General features: G+C 53.1%; 3 protein-coding genes across 4 annotated transcripts in view; 2 read left to right on the top strand and 1 right to left on the bottom strand.

Moving 5' to 3' along the window:
* Positions 1-19,624, top strand: part of LOC110070991 (RLA class II histocompatibility antigen, DP alpha-1 chain) — a 195,071-nt gene that overhangs the window by 92,847 nt on the left and 82,600 nt on the right. The gene's annotated exons all lie outside the window — the stretch shown is intronic.
* LOC110091149 (class II histocompatibility antigen, M beta 1 chain) lies at positions 558-5,881 on the top strand. Of its 2 annotated transcripts, none has more exons than XM_072987940.2 (6): positions 558-783; positions 2,354-2,638; positions 3,206-3,487; positions 3,899-4,027; positions 4,273-4,310; positions 5,502-5,881. In XM_072987940.2, exons 1-6 carry the CDS (start codon positions 723-725, stop codon positions 5,538-5,540), a joined length of 834 nt encoding a protein of 277 aa, XP_072844041.2. In that variant the 5' UTR covers positions 558-722; the 3' UTR covers positions 5,541-5,881. The 2 variants fall into 2 exon arrangements, with proteins under 2 accessions (XP_072844041.2, XP_072844042.2); XM_072987941.2 differs by having other exon boundaries at positions 560-783; positions 4,273-4,308; positions 5,385-5,881.
* On the bottom strand, positions 7,087-17,918 carry RING1 (ring finger protein 1). The gene is made up of 7 exons (XM_072987912.2): positions 17,782-17,918; positions 16,768-16,866; positions 15,512-15,672; positions 14,674-14,889; positions 10,880-11,176; positions 9,641-9,809; positions 7,087-8,911 (listed from the first exon to the last, which is right to left on the bottom strand). The coding sequence occupies exons 2-7, from the start codon at positions 16,843-16,845 to the stop codon at positions 8,810-8,812; spliced, it is 1,023 nt and encodes a 340-aa protein (XP_072844013.1). The 5' UTR covers positions 16,846-16,866; positions 17,782-17,918; the 3' UTR covers positions 7,087-8,809.

The raw sequence follows: 19,624 nt of genomic DNA, 5'->3' as shown, positions 1-19,624 counted from the left end.
AAGACTCCCCCCCCCCCCTTTCCATCACTTAGTTCCCTGCGTTTCCCCATCTTTTCTGTTTGGATCTTGTCTGTTTAAATTCTTCTTTTAAAGCGCTCGGACTGTAAGCCGCCCAGAATACAGTAGATTCCTTTGAAGCTAGACGGGCGGGGGTAAAAGCCAAATAAATAAATAAATAAACAAACAAAAGAGGCGAGATGGATAGACTCCCTAAATGGAAGCCACAGGCTTGAGTTTTGCAAGAGATGAGCAGGGCTGTGTAGAAGAAGACAAGCCCATTTTGGGGATCGCTCATTCAAGGAGTCGCCATAAATCAGATCAGATCTGACGGCCCAGAAGGGTCCCACTGGGGGGGGGATTCTGGGATTTGTAGTCCTCGACCATCCCTTTTTGGTCCGCCACGCAGCTCCACCCCCACCCCCACCCCGCGTTCCCTTACCCAGCTGAGGCTCCTGGGCGGGACAGTTTCACCCGGCGACTGATGACGCGCGCCCGGATTCCCCTCCCTATTGGTTCCTGGAGGGACTGGAGGGGAATTTTCGACTCGGGGTCCCCGGTTTTTTTGGCGGGGGGGAAAGAAGCGAGGCCTCTGCGTGGGTGTCTTTGTGTGGGTGTGTGTGAGAGAGAGCGAGAGGCACCCGTTCCTCTCCCGGACCCCCTTTCTGTCTCTCTCTCTCTCTCTTTTGTCTCCTTCTGGCCGGAGTTTCTCGGGACCGCGCAGGATGAGACCTGCTTGGGCGCTGGGCTGGGCGCTGGCGCTGGCGGAGAGTTACCTGCAAGCAGGTAGGTGGGGAAGGAGGGAGGGGCGGGTGGGCGAGGGGGTTGGGGGGAGGTGCCTCTGCTTGCCGCGTCCCCTCCCCTCTTTTATGTCCTTGATGTTGGTTTAGTCGTAGCCGAGGAAAAGTTACTCGGCTTCGTTTCTTCCTGCCAGAGGGGGTAGACTGCCTCCGGACAAGGAGGCTCTATTCGCCACCTGGAACGATAGCCAAAAAGGTACTTTGGGCCTCGGCCGTCCCCATAACCCTTGAGGAAGTAGTCCGAAGAAGTAACAACCCCCCCCCCGGGATCGGTGGCAGCCTCGCCCTATTTTTCCTCTGGGGAGCTTAGGGGCGGCAATTTTGGGGTTCTCCTCTCCGGCTTCTGACGGCCCTGCGAGGTAGGCCAGCCGGACAGAAATACTAACGCCCCTGGAAGGACATTTGTCCAGGGACCTTCAGAGTAATTGACGCTTTTCTGGCTTTTACACGGCCCTTCGACTATGATATATAAGGCCAGTAATGCCGTGGCCGCGAGCCTGCGGAACTCTCCGCTGCAAGACGAGGTGCGAAAATCAGCCCCCCTGGGTTACCTAGCTTTAGAAGGAGGGCGGGCAGAAACGACCGTCAAGAACCAGGTGGCCCAGGTGGAACCTCCTGTTCAGAGGCACGCTACCTTGCCTAGAGGGAGAACTGGAGGAGGAGGCCTTTGACACCCCCTCACCCCCGTTGGCCCAGTCCGAAAAGTTCTGCCTCGCCTGCTTGCCAAAGTCCCGTCCTTCCAAACTTTTTCCTTGAAGGACCCAAATCTAAATTCCCTTCCCCCCCACCCCAATTGATGGTGAAAGAAGAGCCCCCCTCCCCGGCCATCCCTGCCGCAGGTACAGCGAGGGGTCTGTCTGTCTGTCTTCTCCTGTCCGGTTCGCGGGGGAGGGGCGGGCCAGAGAAGCCGGGCCGGTGAGCCCGAAAGAGAAAGTGCTTTAACTGCGGGGGACGGAGGATGGTTGCGGGCAGAGCGGGGGGGAGGGAGAAAGAGGATTCCCCTTTGCCGAATCCCAATGAGTTTTCATGGCTGGGCAGGAATGTGAAGCCCGGTCTCCTGACCCATAGCCGCCCTCCCTCCATAAATCTAGCTAATCCTCATTCACCCCAAGAAAGCCTTGCAGGTCATTGATGTGCCTTGTAGCAGGGAGTTCCACAATTTACCTGGGTCATTTCTTTTTACCTTATCTTTCAAGGAATGTGTCTATTCGGGTTCTATTTAGGGGGTTGCAGGGGGAGTTTTGGGTTGTTATTATTATTATTGATGAGATGAGTGGGTGCTGTCAAGTCCCGCACCCAAACACAACCCAAGATGTCTCACAACCTTATGAATGAGTGACCTCCAAAATGCCCCTTAATAACACCTTCTCAGCTCTTGTAAACAAAAGGCCGTGGCTTCCTTGACGGCGCCAATGGGTGCTGCAGCCGGGGGGGGGCCCTCCCGGGTCCGGAGTTCTGGGGCCCCATTCCTCGTTTCAAAGACAATCACCCTTTCCCTACCTGATCCCCTCCCTCCCTCCCCCACCCCCCTTTTTGCCCCCCCTCCCCGGCTACAGGAGGCTTCGTCCTGCACCTGGAGACGGACTGCCCCCTCTCGGCGGACGGCCAGGTCCTTTGGGCCAACTGGACCCTGTCCTTCAACAAGATCCCCTTCGTCTGCTACGACAACGACCTCCAGCAGTTCCAGCCCTGCGGCCTGGGGGAGTTTTTCCCCTGGAACTACACCTCCGTCCCCATCTCCAACTGGCTGGACGGCCAGCTCCCCGGGCAGGGCCAGAAGGCGGCCGCAGCGTGCCTGGGGCAGACCCACTCCCTGTGGGGGAGGACGGGAGAGCGGCGCAGTGAGTGGAAGGGAGAAGCGGGGCGAATATGGGGGGGGTGTTGGGGTGTGGTTGTGGGTCTGGTGGTAAGGGTCCCCCTGAGGCTAAGGAAGGACGGGCTGGTGGCTGTGCCTTCCCCATCCCACCCCACAGATCCAGGAGGGAGATTCCAAGGAGGGGCACCTCGTTTCACCCCCACATGTTAGCGATGCCCTCCAGCAAGGGGGGAAAAGCCTCTCCGGGCGGGCCCAGGGAAGGGACAAAGAACGAGGATTTTCATTTTTAACCAGTATCTCCTTTTTCGGCTTTGGTCGCAGCCTCTCCCCCCCCCAGCTAAGAAAGGGGCTTTTCCACAGAGGGCTTTGCAAAATCCATGTCTCTTTAGATGAAATTAAATTAGCCAAACCCTCTCCCCTACCCCGTTCAATTTTCTGTGGAGGAGGGGTAAGGGGATTTGGGATTCCAGCGAGAACACCCAAGGTTTTCAGGATGGCACAAGCCAGGGTGGGCGGCCACATGATCCCCTGAGGGCGGAGGCTAATCCTGTTCCCCCCCTTCCTTTCCCCTCCCTCTTCCCTCCCCTCCCAGCGCCCCCCAATGTCCGCATTTTCCCCGTCACCCCTCGGAACACTCCAGCACCCATCATGCTGGCCTGCGTGGCGTGGGGCTTCTTCCCGAGCGAGGTGGACCTCTCCTGGTGGTGGAACGGGGCCCTCGTGAAGAGTGGGCTGGGCCCCCCGAAACTCTCCAGCAATGGGGACTGGACTTACCAGGCTCGGCTGACGCTGCCGGTCGACCCCGAGAAAGGAGGCGTCTACACTTGCCGGGTCGCCCACGCGAGCCTGACTGAGGCCGTCACAAAGGACTGGGGTGAGTTGCCGAGTTTGGATCTCCTGGTAAAATCAAAACTTTTGCTACACCGTAGAGGTGCATAGATTCACAGAGTAGAAAAACTTCCGCTTCCCCTTTTCTCACCAACAGTCACTTATAGTCTCAGTAACTCATTCTCAGACTGTGATGGGAGAAACTCTGAAAAAGTTTCATTACTTACGGTTGTGAACAGATCAACAGCGAACAAACAGACTAAACAGACACGTACATTTGGGAGAGGATGGTACTCCCCACTCAGTGCTTAAGGCCCTGCGATGAGGACCCAGGGAAAAAAGTGGAGGAGGTGGGGGGGATCATGTATTTCGGGCATGCGCCTGCTCGGCAGGACCTGTTGCCCCTTATTTGTAGGGCTCTCTGTGACTATCTCCTCCCCCCCCTCCACTTCTGCAGCACCAGGCTTGCCTCTGGACCTCAGGGTCAAAGTTGGGGCCGCCGGAGCGGTGCTGGGCATTGGTGTCGTGTTTTTCGGCGTCGCCTGCAGCATCTTCATCAAGCGGATGAAGGAGAGGGAAGCGGCAGGTAAGATCAAGCCGAAGAGAAGTGCTCAGTGAGGCCCCGAGGCTGGCCCCATTGCCTGGGGAGTCAGGCGGATTGATTTCTTAGGACTTTTTTCCCCCCCCCGGGGAGGAAATAAACATAGAAGAGGCTTGAGGGATTTCCCCCCTGCATCAAGATGGGGGATTTTTGCACCCTGCTGCTGCTGCTGAAGGTCCCTCATAAACATGTCTGGCCTAATTCTCTCCCCTGCTTCTTCCCACCTCCAGGTTATGTTCGCCTTGAGGGCAACAGCTACCCGGAAGGTAAGGCCCAGATGCCCGTCGCTCCATTTATTGGTGAAAATGCCCCTGCCTTCCTCTCCTTAGAAACCCAATACTCTCCAAACACCATCTCAAACGGAGGTTAAGCCATCACATGCCACAGATTTGACTCTTGCGCCGCTGTGGGTGGGTCTAGATGACCTTTTTGACTGGACAAATCTGGGAATCTGCTGGGATGAGTAACCACAAGGATCGGATACGTGCGTTTCTTCAGAGCCAGCCTCATTGTGGCCTTCCTCTGGTGTAAATCACCCAAGACTTGCTAGCGCCAGCCCTATCGTCGGGCAGAGATGATGGCAGCACAACTAGGAAGAATTGGACCTATGGTCATATTGATTAACAGGAAGTGGGAAGAGCCCTTGGGGGGGATGGATCGTGAGGCTTACGCACCTCACAAGGAGCAGCCACAGGGCTGGTGCAGGCGGGACAGGCATTAAACGGCCGTGACCAGCCAAACCTTAGAAGCCCGAGTCATAAGATGCACCCGGCCCTCTAACCCTGCCATGGGCAAATCCGCCAAGGATCAGGCCCAGTTGGGACCCCTTTATCCAGCCCCCAGCTCCTGACAAACATGGCTACCCCCAACACCTTTGGGGAAGTTCTCCCCCCGCCCCGCCCTGCCCCGTCCCATGGCCCCAACATCTCCCTGTTTGGCCATAAAATCTCTCACGGTCTCTTAAGTCAGTCTTAGGAAAGGCGGCTCTTCAGCCTTCGGGGGGGAGGGGGTGGGCAGGTGTGCCAATGGAGGGAAGCCACCAACTTGGAAGCAGGAAGGGCCACAGGTGGAGGTCTGGATCCGAGCGCCTCGCCTCTCAATGTCGCTCCCCCCACAGCACCAATTAAGAGTTGCAAACTGATGCTGGGGGTGGGGGGCGGCATGCTAACCTGGGAATGGCTCCTCATCAAGACTGCCCACCGGCCGAAACGCCTGTCACCCACCCGGCTGAAGGAGGGCCAAGTTTCTGTTAGACATGCCCCCCTCCCCCGGTTGACATCAAGACCCCTCTCCTTCCTTCCTTCCCTTTGGTAACTCTACACTTCTTCCTTTCTCTTCCCAGTTCGCTGAGCGGTCCCCATTTACGCCCCGGGGACCCACGGAGGAGATTCCCCCCCCGGGGCCCTCCTTGCCCAACCGGACGCTCCACACATCCACCCCTCTTGCTCCTTTTCTGGGTCCTCGGCTCCTTCCCGCCAGAAGCCCACCAACTCCGTGAGCTCAGCTGGGGGTCCAAGGCTTGGGGCGTCGAGGGCAGCCGAGCCAGGAAAGGGCTGCCCCATCCATGACGGAGACCGGAGCATCACAGCAGCGCTGAGCCATGCAGGATGCGCAACGGGGAAACGGCTGGGGGTCTGGCTGATCTTCTGCCCACGGGCTCAATGGCCTTCTTTCCTCTCCAAATTCTACCCCTCCTCCTCCTTGCTGTGTTGCGGGATTCTTTTATTACGAAGCATGCATCATTCTAACCTAGAGGTGCCCCCTCTTGCATTGAATCAAATTGTACATTTGTTTGTTTTCATCACTGTGGCACGTGGTCTAATAAACAGAAATTCCCCATTTCGTGGCACCACCTATGAGTCTTTTCTTACAGAAAAGGTTGTTTTGCTACCCTGCGAGGCATCCCCACTGCATCCACCAGTGGCAGGAGGGGGGGGGTTCAAAGAGCAGCCAAAGAGCGAGGGAATGTGAGCAGATGGACACGCATTACACAAAGCAACTCGGATCCATTTTGGGGAGACAGGATAGAAATATGGTGAATAACAGCAAACGAACTTGGCACTACAGATCTCAGCATTTCTATTTTATCATTCAGTTTGGGTTTTTTTTAAATTGACTTCTTTTTATCCTCAAGAAAGTTTAGCTCAAAAGCCACACCTGGATGGGGTAAAGGATGCTTTTCTTCAGCCTGGACGGGACCCGGAAGGCCTGATCTACAATTACAAGAAGGGTTTTAAAGGAACAGCAGTCACCAAACCGAAATGAGACCAGCGACCCAGTGTTCTCCGGCACCTGACACAGTTTGAGGAAGATCTCTGTTATTGAGATCTCTGCAGCTAGGCAAAGAGAAAAGGTGGTTCTTGGGGAAAAAAAGAACAGCAGCCGTGAAAAGCAACCATCAAGGAGGGTGAAGCTTAGAAGCCCAACGGGGAAGCTGGCGCCACCGAGCCACAGCATTTCGTAGGCAAAAATATGGGGACGGCCCGAATGGTATCGAAGATCCCCACCCCGATTCCTCAGTTCCGTGATAAGATGATCATGCTTGAAATAATAAAGTGCATGGGGTGGTGGTGGACATTTTGAAACCTCCGCGTGACCTCAGGCTCCCTAACTCACCGCCTGCTCTGTAGGTGAGGAGGGTGTGGGAGGAATGGTTGCTCTCTGGGGCTGCTTGGAGGGCCCACGTCTTCCTGAGGCTTTAAAAAAAAAATAGGGAAGCAGCAACTTCAGGAAGCAGCTTCATGAACGACAGCCTAGCAATGTGCATCCAGGGCGTGGATGTGGCACGTGGTTCGACACTTCCCGCTTCTCTCTCTCTTCAAAACCATCTCTGGTTAAAAATAGAATTTTTCGCACGGAAGCGAGAGAAACCTGGTAGCACCCAAGGCACACTCATCACGGGGGGGTGTGTGTGGTCCAGGGAGCGGGTTTCCCTCCCTCTGCCACTACCCACCAAAATCACCTTTTCCACCACCTTCTTCCCTGCCCAAGGAAGGCTGTTCCTCCCTCCCCCCCCAAAAAAAAACCTCCCCACAACTCTGGCATCTTAAAAAAGTGTACGTATTTTATTAAGCCCTCCACCAGATGTATGAGCTATGATCCTAAGCGGGGCAGGTGCTTTCAATCTAAGAGAGATCAAACCAATCCACGCACCTGTTTTAGGATGACCATGGGATTCGGAGCGGCAGAAAGAGAAAGATGACAGGGCAGGCAACTTAATAGAAAAAGAACCGGCGGTGACGATTAAAAAGAAGCAACAAAACTACAGCAAGCTATTAGGGAGAACATGATATCTGGACGAGAAGACACCCTGGCACGGCCAGTCAGTTAATAGATATAGTAGGATTAAAAAGCCATAGTCCCCATTCAAGCCGATGGAAGCACAACAGAATTTTCTGATGAACTGGAATTTGGCATTTTGACACGGCAAGAGACGGGCTCTCGCTTGACATTTCTTTCTTTCCAAGACAGGCAGCTCCAGCCCTCTCTGGACCACGCCTTGCAGCTGCCCGATGGCTACCAGCCAACAGAGGATTACACTCCACCTACCTACTAGCGGTGGACCAAAGTCCAAGAAAGCCCCAGTCAAATGAAACAGATTTGCCGTGAAGATGACCATTGGGGTTTTGTTACCCTTCTTGTGATGTGCGCTAAAATGGATGCTCCCTTGGGAAGTTTTTCTGCTTCTCTGCTCTACTTTGGGCCTCTTGATGATAATCCAAGGAGCAGGACATGGAAAAACTATCTTTCAGGGATTACAACTTCAGAGATAATTTGAGAATCGAAAAACTGAAGCACTGAATGGGTTGTTTGTCTCTTGCTTAACAATCAACTGTGCCTTCTGTGTCTTCTGTGTGGTGTGTGTTGGCGTGTGGTGCCTGTCCTGCTCAAAAAGAGAAAGAAAAATGTCTTTCGCAGAGGTTCTTCATATTCTGCACAAATTATGGGGGCTTTAATGCAGGCAACAGCAGTGCAGAAATTCTCCTTGCCTTGCCTTCAACCTGGAAGCAAGGAATCTTCAAAAACATTCAAATTCCTCCACAGCAAAGATAAGGACGCATTCTTTACCCCCCGCCCAAGTCTTACACCTAACAAAAGTCTCTCTGCTGAGGAAAGGGTTTGACAGTAGAAAAAAACATGAGGCCAGCATCATTTTCAGAGGAGGGGGGGTTGCTCTTTACATCCCACCCACCCCCGCAAGAGATGGACAGATAGACTCCAGACACGCTTTTCAAAGAGGTCAGCCCAAAATTTCTGTGACAAATTCATTTCCAACAAAAAAAGAGAGAGACAGCTATAAAAAGGCAAGGAATAAATTTTTTTCCCTGTCGCTGTCCGCCACCCCACGCCCCGCCCTATAACCCTACCCTGCCACCCCCAGCCCATCTCCCTGGGGCAAAAAGCAGCGTGGGCAGTGAGCAACAGTCATTCAAGGTCGGGGGGGGGAAGCAAACCAGAGGGGTCCTGCCCTCCCAAAGGGTGTGAGGTGTCTGCGGGGTGGGGCCAGTGCCAGATTTGGGGGGGAACGGGAGGAAGGGGAGCAGCAGCAACAGCAGCCATGCAAGCTTTCCCAGCACAGCCCTCCCTCTTCCCCCCCCCGACCCAACAAAGCACCATCTTCCCCTCCTAGCTTTGGAGGATTTCCCCACCCCCGGGGAAAGAGGCAAAGTTGGTGTCATCATCCCCTTCCTAGACTGAGATGTGCCATCTTCCAACCACTTGGCAGCTCCGGGGGGGAGAAGGGCGTTGGGGGTGGTGGTCCAGAGATCATTTCTGCTCCTTGGTGGGGGCGTAGTAAAGCTCCAGGGGTTTGCTCAGCTTCCAGTACTTCTCGTTCACCAGCTCCAGGGTCACCGATCCGTTCAGCGTCTGAGTGAAGAGAGGGAGCAACGGGCACCAAGGTTGGCAGAGGCACAGGGAAAAAAATGCCACCCCCTTACAAGCAGGTTGCCTCCACTACGAATTTGCTAAGTAAACTCTTCTTCCCAAACCCAGACCCCCCCGTCTTCTGCAATCTTCACCCAAATACAGTGGTGCCTTGCTTAATGAGTGCCCCATTTAACGAAGAATCCACATAGCGATTTGTTTTTTGCGATCGCAAAAGCAACCGCATTGCGATCTTTTTAATGGCAAAATATCGCTTTGTGATGATCGGTAAGCTGTTTCGCTTACCGATTTTCGCATAGTGATGTTTTAAAAACAGCTGATCGGCGGTTCCAAAATGGCCGCCGGAAAAAAATGGCTGCCCGCAGTGTTTTCGCGCCCTTTCCTTGCTTACTGGGCAGCGAAAATGGCGGCCGTATGGAGGATTTTCGCATAACGGTGAGTTTTAAGCCCAAAGGAACACATTAAACGGGGTTTAACGCGTTCCTATGGGGTTTTCCGTTCCGTATAGCGACGAATCCAGATAGCGACGATTTTTCCGGAACGGATTCTCTTCGCTATGCGGGGCACCACTGTATTTGGTCCAATCCCCTGCCCCCAAGCAGGGGGTTCCCATCCCATGGCCACATGGGAACCAGACTCCGCACCCACCGACATTCCTCCTCCATTCCTCCCCACCTGACTATGGGCCCACCAAGGAGCGACCGCATTTACCGTGAAGGCCCCGCCCGCGGTGGTGATGTAGATGGTGTACTGCTTCTCACTGACGTCCTCCAGGGCGGGTGCTTCAGGGCCCGGGCCGGGGGCTTCCTCCAGGGCAATGCGCAACGCCAAGTACTTGGAGAGGTGGTCCACCGTGGCATTGGCCGTGGTCTTGACATACCTGCTCGAGAAGAAGGTGGTTATGAAGTGGGAGGGGAAACCAACCTTCAAGGGGTGTCCACAGAAACCCCCCCCACTGCTGTGGTGGAGGGGGGGCTCTATCATTCATGGTGATTTTCTATGGACAAAACATGACCTTGAGAGATTTAACTGTGTTTAAGAGCTTGGTTGGATGATGTCGTTTAGCACAGAATTCAGCCACGCACTGATTTGGGAACGGGACTCTTGACTGCTCCTTGGAACATTCATTCATTCATTCATTCATTCATTCATTCATTCATTCATTCATTCATTCATTCATTCAATCAATCAATCAATCAATCAATCTATTTATTTATTTATTTATTTATTTATTTATTTATCCATCCATCCATCCATCCATCCATCCATCCATCCATTCGGCTTTTATCCTGCCCATCTAGATTCAAACAAATCTACTCTGGGCGGCTTACAATCCGAGCAATATAAAACAAGAATTAAAACCAACAATATCAAAGAAAAAAAGAAAAGTAAGCAAAGTCCAAGATGGGAAGAAACAGGAAGCTAAGTGGTGGAAGAGGAGGGGAAATAGAGCAAGTAAACTCAGGCCTCTAATTGGTGTGAATGCAGAAAGCACCGTGGGGGTTCACCAGAAGCTGGATCAAGGCCAGAAAGGAGCCCTTTGGAGTCCAGCTTGCAGACCTCTCTCTCTCGCAACCCGACCATCCTGACTGGTAGCCATCAACAGTTCATGAAAGGATCTCATCTACCTTTGGAAGCCGTTATCCCTCCCTCTTGTGGCAGTGAGTTCCCCAGCTGAATGAGATGCTGTGCGAAGACGTTTCCCTTCAATCTGTTCCAAAAGTGCTTAAATTCAATTTCTGCACGTATCCCCCTTGGGCATTATGAGAGAGAGAATAGGGGGAGTGGTTTCAGGTCTGTTTTCTCCACACTGCACAGAATTTCGTGCACCCCTCGTCGCCTCTTGGATGCCAATGTCGCCCCAAAATGTTCGGAGCAAAAACCGGAGGGTGTTTCCAAAGCCAAACAGTGGACCTGCCTTCGACTGGCCCTTTCCGGCTGAGCGCTCACCTGGTCTGGGAGTAGGCCCCCTTATCCACCAAAACCGGGTGCGGCCGGAAGACCAGCTCGATCTCGCTGCTGCTGGGCTCGGCTCCTGGCTCAGGGCTCCCTCGCCCCCCCTCGTGCGAGGTCTCTGGCTCCGGGCATGACTCATCCGAGGCCCGGGACCGCTTTCGGCTGGGCCCAGCCTCGGGCTGGCTGGGGGCGGAGGCGTTGCTGAGGTGTGACCGGCTGTCACAGTTGTCCTCTGCCCCACTGAAGGTGGTGTTGTCCGACTCCTGGGGATGCTTCCGGACCCGTTGACCTCTGGAGGGGAACAAAGGAAAGACCAGCTTTAGAGAAGTACTGGTGGATCGGATTCTAAATGTTGTGACTCCCTCCTCCCTCCCAGACCAGTCAAGGAAGGGTCCCTTCTGCAGAAATCGCACTTTGTGAAGTCTCCAGGTTGTAGGGATATCAGCCACAAATTGCCCCCATCCCAGCCCTTTTCCATCAACTGGCACTTACAGTCTCAACAACTCACTCTGAGACTTTTAGTAGGAGAAAGAATGGAATGTTACATTACTTACTATTGAACAGATCAAACAGCTCATTGACAAACATGACTGCTTTCAGCACAAAGACTTCAACAGATAGCTTCCAACACACAAAATAGCAGGTTCTAGAGCAGAGAAGTGGGGCTCTATTTGAATTCAGAGGCAAGAAAGGAACATTTGACCACAGCCAGACAGATTGGCTGAGGCCCCAGTCCAGAAAGGTCCCCACAGCCCAAGGTACTAAAGGCAGCATGCTTGGCTGTAAAAACTCCAACCTACCTACGTGTGTATTGAATACCTTCTTACGCGTAACCACACAGGAAATGGACCATTTAACATGAGGTGGATTATAAGTAGATAAGGTTCTGGCCAAAGACGGCAAAGAAGCCCAAGAGGTGGTGGGGGTGCAGAAGAAAGCAAAGTAAAAAAAAAACAAGAAAGAGGACCTCTGGCCAGTGTTTTCCCAAAAAAGTAACTTTATTCTAGACTGATCCCAGATAACTAAGCTGGCTTGAACTTTTCAATTTTCTTTGTTCTGTTCCCAGTTTAAAGGAATGGGGCATGATTAAGGAACCGCTGTTAAAAGTTAGAAGAGCCTCTACCACCAGCGTTTCCTGGGGCAGCTTTGCTTTGGGAGATGATGGCCTTTCCATCACCCAGTGGCGTCTCGGTAACGGGCAGGCCGCTTTCTGCCAGAGTCGGCACAAAGGGAAGGCTGGACTAGCAGATCTCTGAGGTCCCCCAACATTCTCTGCTTGCCAAGACAGGCCAGAAAACCGAGCACCCCCATTTTCCGATTCTAGAGCACCGCCTATAAACACAGCCCTGTTCCAGGGACCCTTATGGGAACCAAATGTAATAAAAGGCCACCTTAGCTTAATTCAGAATTCGCGTTCCCACAAGCAGAAGCCTCAGAGACACTGAGTTTGGATCTTCCCGAGCCCCAGCAAACCGCCTCCTCACAGGAAAAGCACCTCGGGGCACGTCACCCTCAACGAGGTCTTGGCACAACAGCCCCCCCCCCCAAAACTGAGAACCACTTGCCCCCACCTTGTAGGAAATGTCCGAGAGGGTCGAGCACAGCCAAAGCGAAAATCCTCTTTTAACCAGCACCCATCTTTCAGGACTTTGAATCACGGGTTTTGTTTTTTGTTTTTTTACTCTCGTGTAGCCCTGATGGCTGGCCTCCCCTTCCAGTCCTGACCCCCCATCATTCCCTCCCCTCTCTTTGGGTCTCTCTTCTTCTTTCTGCAGCTGGCTGGATCGCTCAGTGGTTTAGATCAGGTTGGGAGTTCGATTCCCACACTGGGTCTCATTGAGAGAAGAGCCAGCCTGGGTGGCCTTGGGCAAGCTGCACAGTCCCAGAAAGGGTCCCCCCCCAAAGAAAGGAAGGGGAGACCACTTCTGAACCCCCTATACCAAGAAAAACCTGAAAAAGGGTTGCCTTAAGTCAGAATTGACTTGGCGGTACATCATCATCATCATCATCATCATCATCATCATCATTATTATTATTATTATTATTATTATTATTATTATTATTATTATTATTATTATTATTATTATTATTATTATTATTATTATTAAATTCATTCTTTTTTCTACTGTCCCTCTTTCTCTCTACCCCCATTCCCTCCCGTCATCTCCCTATTTATCTCTCCCTTCCCCACACAGTAAAGTCAAGCCTGAAGCAGGGAACCGATCTTCGCAAAGCGAAAAAAAAACCCATTTAGACAATCGTTTTGCGCAAATGTGATCGCAAAAACATTGTCGTAAAGCGGATTCATCGTAATGCAGCACAATCATTAAGCAGGGCACGACTGTAACAGGTTGCCTGTACAGAGGGACTTTCCTATCCATAGGATCAGTATCTGCTGATTCACTTATCCACTGCCAGAAAATGCTAAATAATAATTTTAAAAAGGTGTTCAAAGTTACAGCCCGACCCACCACCAATGGATTTACACAACTGTCACCCTTTAGTCAAAATACAATTGAATCATTCAAAGCCATGCCTGCTGCTTATCTACCACCCCGGAGGGCTTAAAGTACTCTCTGGGCAGATTACAGTTTAATTACCCAGGCCACACATTGCTCTCCGCGGTGAACCGGACACTCAGTTTAATAACCTCAGAAGGACAGAAGGCGTAGCAAACCTCGAGGCAACTACCTGGGATTGGGTTGTGAGCTGAGTTTTGGCCGCAGTGCGGCTGTTGAACCACCGCACCGCAAGATGGCTCTATTCTCCATTTATCCTATTCCCCCCTCTTTTAAGACCCGGCACTTGCAAGGCTGCTTACAAAGTTCTAAAGCAACAACAACAACTAAAAAAGAGTCCCAAAATATTCAGTAAAAACCAATATAGCCTAGAAGGTAGCAGAGCAATTCAGGTGAAAACTCTCGCTAAAATCCCGTCAGTGACTTTGGGTTCAAATTCATTCCCCTACACCCCCTCCAAAAAAAACCCCCACAAAGAAAGAAAACAACTCTGTTAATTTTTTTTTTAAAAAAACAAGATTGTGTGTGAAAGGGAAAGTAAGAAAGTTTATTACCACTTTTTGCTTTCTTATGCTGAAAATCCATATCCCAAAAATCCTGCCAAAATATTACCCGGGAGGAGCCATCCAGGGAATTCTGACTTACGGTGACCTTTCCGGAGTTTCTAGACAATAAAGACTCAAGAAGGGGCAGACCATTCCCTTCCTCTGGGGGGCGCCCTCGGCAGCTGGCCCCCAAGGCCACCCAGGCTGGCCCCTCCTTTGCAGGAGAAACGGCGGGGGGGGGGGGGAGGATCGAACTCCCAGCCTCTGACTCTGCAGCCAGAGACTTACAGTAAATCACAGAGCTCTCCAGCCAACTCAAAAACGCTCTTCTGCTAGTCTTTTCACCATCACCATCACCTCCACCATCCTCGGTACTGACAAACAGGGAAAATAAAGGAACGGGACCCTTATCCGGCCATCAGTCAATTCTGCCTTGTTAACGAGAGAAGGGGACCCTGGGGTAGGGAGCGGGGAGAGTCTCAGTTCGTCCTTTGTGGCCGTTTTGGGTGCCCCGAACGGAGATGCCCTCAGTCCTCTTCCACGAGAGCACCAGGAAGGGGACACTCCTGTTTATTTTGGGGGAAAAAAGGGATTTTCCATTTTTGCCGGAACTGAGCATCCTTTCCAACTTCGCTGGATCGCGGCCAGCCTTCGAGGCCCCCCTGAACGACGCGAGGGGCCGATGAAGCCCTTCCGCCCCTCCTTGAAAGCTGGGCTCTCCTACCTGTTCATGGCCTGCATCTTGAGCCCCTCCTCCATGCTGCTCCGCAGGGCCTGCTGGTTGTGGAGGCGGTTGAGCTTGGCCAGCACCCGGTCCTGGTGCGCCTCGTACTCGTCCCGGCTGGGGTAGATCTTCGAGATCAGGGCGTCGAAGTTGGGGTCCGGCCGCAAGGAGCGCTTGGAGACGAGCTTTTTCCGGCAGGTCGGGCACTCTTTGTTCCTGCCGGAAGAAAAAAAGGGGGAGCCATCAGGAAGGGTCCGGAAGCCCCCATTATTGCTCGTTCGTGTTCCCTCTGAACAACACCGTGGCTGTGTTGCACATCCTTCACCTTTAATGGCAAGCAATAAATATAATTAACAGGTTGCCTGTACAGAGGGACTTTCTTATCCATAGGATGAGCATCTGCTGATCCACTGATCCACTGCCAGAAAATGCTAAATAAAATTTTTAAAAAGGTGTTCGAAGTTACTGCCCGACCCACCACCAATGGATTTACACAACTGTCACCCTTTAGTCAAAATACAATGGAATCATTCAAAGCGAAAAGTCCAGCATCAGGGTGGGGGTGGGGGGAGCGTGGAAACAATCTCTCCCCGATACTGGGCCATCTTGAATCTACTTCTTTGGACCCAACGGGTGGATTCTGAGCCACGAAATCTCCCAGGGAAAGAGGTTTATTTCATCACGAGGGTGCCACAAAATATTTTCTGCCCCACACGCTTCTTGGGCCATGAAAAAAAAAAGAATTTGAGTCTTTGGAGAGCATGCCAGGAGACGGCCCACCCCCACTGAACCCCCACCCCAGACTCCCTCCCTCCCTCCCTCCCCGTTGCCCCTATACCCGCTGCGCAAGGCGGTGACGATGCAATCCGAGCAGAAGCGGTGGAGACACTCCTTCGTGGTCATCGTGTGCTTGAGCATGTCGAGACATATCGGGCACATCAGCTCGCTGTGGAGGCTGCGCGGGGAGACGGCGATCTCTGTGCCATCCATTATGGCCTCCTGGCGGGGGGGGGAGGGGAGAGGACAGAAGCCAGAGGGTGGGTGGGTGAGCCGGTGGAGAGAAACCAAGGGGAAGCAGTCTGATTTTATTTTTTTTTAATCTCACGGATACTCCCAGGGCTTCTCCAAACAGCAGCATGTTTTTCAGAGAGACAGCACAGCTTTAAAAACGTACACCCCCCACTCCAAACTCTGCCCTTGGTTCACCTATGATTGTTCTTACTTTAAGAAACAAAGAAATGGGTAGCCAAACCTTTGCTTACCGACTCCTAAATCCAGACAGCCCAGAAAAAAAGGGGGGGAAAAGTAGAGGAAAAGAATACCCACCAGAAATGTATATACAATAAAATATGCTGAAACGGAGGTTATTCCACTTTGGACACACCCCACGTGTAGAAAAGACTATCATGCTGGGAAAGGTGGGAAAGCAACAGGGAATGAGGAAGGTCAGATACAAGATGGATTGACTGCTTAAAGGAAGACACAGACCTATGTTTACAAGAACTGAGCAGGGCTATTGAGGACATTTTGGAGGTCCCTCGTTCATGGGGTCGCCATAAGCCAGGAGGTGACTTGACGGTGACACATGAGAACAACATATATACAAATAAACTTTTGCAAAGGGGGGAAGTGTACTTAAAACCTTTAAAAAAATTAATAAATGGAAAGTGTTTTTTAAAATAGTTTTAAAAAAGCACACCTCACACACGGCTCTTGAAAATATAGGCTAGCTCAGGGGCTGTGGTCTTTAACTGCACAGCCCAGAGGTTTGGAGTTCGAATCCCCCACTAGGGCTCCTGGACTGGATGATCCCAAGGACTTCTGGATCCCCCTCAACATCTCCCAAATTGATTTTAAAGTCTGGCTTGAGGAAATGGGGGGGGGGGAGAGAGAAGGACCACCCCCCTCCACTTGTCCATCAATGGCACCAGGATTTGGTCGGGTGTGATCCTCGAGCGGAGCCTGTCCTTCTTACCTCCACATCGCAATCGGAGCCCCTTTTCCCCAGGCCTCCCAACCCGCTCTGCCCCCTGCTCGCACGGTCCCCAGGCCCATCGTTCCCTGACGTGGTCCCCCGCCTCCACTCCCGCTCACCTGGGGTGTCCGGTGCAGCTCGTAGAGACTGAGCTCCCAGGTCTTGCTGGTCGCCTGGGCGTTGATCGGCGTCGCCATGGCGGTCGCGGTCGGCAGCAGCTGTGGGGAGAGGGGATTTGGGGGGGAGAGTCAGAAGGGGAAATGGGGGGTGAAGTTGAGGACTGAAAAAGGGGGGGAGGCAGAGGGGGGACGCCAAGGGAGGGTCAGCCCATCATCCCCTGGCATGCTCCTATGCTGCAGGAGGGTGGCCGAACCCCAAAGCCAAGGGCCACAACCTCCCCCCACAGAGACGAGGGGCTATGGACCCCCTCAATAGAAAGGGCTGCGGGGGGCGGGGGAGAGCCGCAATTCCTGGCACAGGGGCTTCTGGAACAACCGGTTCCATCCTGCACAGGGTGATCAGAAGGAGTCTGGAGTCCAGGCGCCTATGATTGGGGGCACATGAGGTTTGTAGTCCCCCAAAGCAACCCCTCCTCCTTCTGCCATTCCTCTTTCCCGTTTTTTGGTGTGTGTGTTTTGGTCCCCCTTTAAGGGAGGGGGGGTGCAGGATGATGCTCAGCCAACGCCCCATCTCTGAAACTGGAGGGGGGACAGAGGGGGGGGTGTCGCACTGAGATGCCAGGGGCTCGATCCTGACGCCAGGCTATGGGCCCGAGTCCCGCGCGCTCTGCACGTGCCCAGAGGGAGCCCTTTCCTTTCCTTCCCTCCCTCCCTCTCCTCCATCCGGGCATCCAAGGCGGGCCCTCCCCCCCCCCCCGTGTCCTCGAAGAGCGAGGCGCTGCTGGCCCTCTGCACATGCTCACCATCCCTCCCTCCTCATTCCCAAACACCCACCCGGGCGACAAAGGGTTTCCGGGAGGGGGGGCTCAGCCCAGCGCGCAGCCCCTCCCCCCCTTTTTTGGCGGGGAGAGGGAAGGGGGATCCCCTCGCCCCCTCCCTCCAACCCTCCCCCTCCCTCATCCCTTGGGGGGGCAGCTCCCTTCCCAGACCCCCTCCCTCCCTCCTGCCCCCTACCTTTCCTCCGGGATCCCCCCGAAAACCTTCCTTTCCCCTCCTCCTGCTTCTGCTGCTGTTGCTGCTTCTTCCTCCCCTTCTGGGGGGGGGGAGAGGTGGGAGGGCGAGGGGTGGGAACCTCCGAGGCTCACGTCACTTCCTCTCCCCACCCCCACCCCGCCAGGGACGTCACGAGCAGGGGGTTCTCCCCACCCCCCGCCCTTCCCTGTGACGTCACGGGACGCCCCTCCCGCGCTCCCGGCCCGTCCTCTGCGGGGGGGGGGGGAGGCGGGGCTATCGGCTCCCTCCCGCACGCCGAACCTTGAACTCGGATCCCGGCAGAGGCAGAGACTGCACGGCAGGGAGGGAGGGAGGGAGGGCTAGGTGGACTCCCGCCCCCCCTCCCCTCCTCGGGCAAACTGGGGGGGGGGGACGGGGGATGGGGTGTCCCTTGGCGCCTCCCTTTTCCTTGGACCCCGTTCTCCAACCCTAATAAAATCGAGTGCTTGCAGAGATCCGGAGATCCGGATTTTTATTGGAACCTGGATTTTATTTTTAGGGTCACTGCTGCTGCTTTTAATGCCTCTCTTTAAATTTTGTTTGTTTGTTTTTGTTTACGTGTTGTAACCCGCCCAGAATAGTGCTGTGATACTAAGGGAAGCGGGATGCAACTGGAATAAATAAATAAATAAATAAATAAATAAATAAATTTCATGGCTCCCTGCGGCCGCCCCCCCCCCCCACGGCGCTTCCCTTTGCAAGTGTATCACCATTGCCGCTTGCAATAAAGTAGTAAATTGTTTCCAAGAACCGAATAAAAGGCACTTCCTTGTTAAAAAGTGTGTTTGTGTTTGTGTGTGTTTTTTTAAAAAAGTCTCACGACAATGCGCAAGAACCGTGGAAGGCGCGGCTTGGAAAGCGTCACCAAACCTTGCGCCTATTTTTTTTTCCCCAGTGACTCGTTTCCCCACCACCACCACCACCACCGCCCCCCCCCCGCTTTCATTCATCCACATTCCTCCCATTCAAAATGCCTGCACGCGTTTGCATTCGCTCCCGCCCTTTCGGGGGGGGGGGGCGGCGGCGTTGATACACAGTTTCCAGAGCTGTTTAAAAACTTTGAAAGACGCCCCGAATGGGATCGAACCAGCAGAGAGGAAGGCCAGCGTTTCTGCCAGAGGGGAAGCACTGGTCTATAGAAAACACCAACTCTGGATTTGGCTTCCTTCCTCCTACCTCCGCTGATTTTTTTTTTTATTTTGATTTTTTTGTTGGGGGGGGATACCGTCCAACCTGGTGAAGATTTCTGCAGAACTTCAAAGCTGGCACACTTTGGTCACAGTTGGGAAAGGTCTTCCCTGACTCTTATTTTCCGTGCCTACCTGGCCCAGAGTGGTCGACCAGACCAGATGGGCGGGATATAAATCAAATAAATAAATAAATAAATAAACACCCCCACCGCACACCAGATTTATTTATTTATTTATTGGATTTCTGTCCCGCCCATCTAGACGAAAGGTCATCTCTGGATGGTTTTACAAAAATAAAAACAATTAAACAAAAAAAAAACATCTATTATATATTATAGATCCAAGGTGGCAAAAGTATAAGAAATTAAGTTATAATAATAGCCTTTGAACTGCAGAGCCGGGAGGGACCCTCTGAGAGGGACCCTTCAGACCAGCCCCCCTTCTCCTCCCCCCACCGTCAAGGAAGCCCAGAGGGGGAATTCGAACTCCCAACCTCTACCTAAACCACTGAGCTATCCAGCAGTTCTAAGAACCGGACGGGAACCAATGCAAGACAACATCGTTGTTCTGAAACACTCATAATGAATTCGATTTCAGTACATTCGCTGAAGCCT

The sequence above is a fragment of the Pogona vitticeps genome, chromosome 2 (genome assembly GCF_051106095.1).
Source record: "Pogona vitticeps strain Pit_001003342236 chromosome 2, PviZW2.1, whole genome shotgun sequence".
Lineage (NCBI taxonomy): Eukaryota > Metazoa > Chordata > Lepidosauria > Squamata > Agamidae > Pogona > Pogona vitticeps.
The sequence above is the reverse complement of the archived record's forward strand: the minus strand, read 5'-3'. Positions and strand labels throughout refer to the sequence as shown.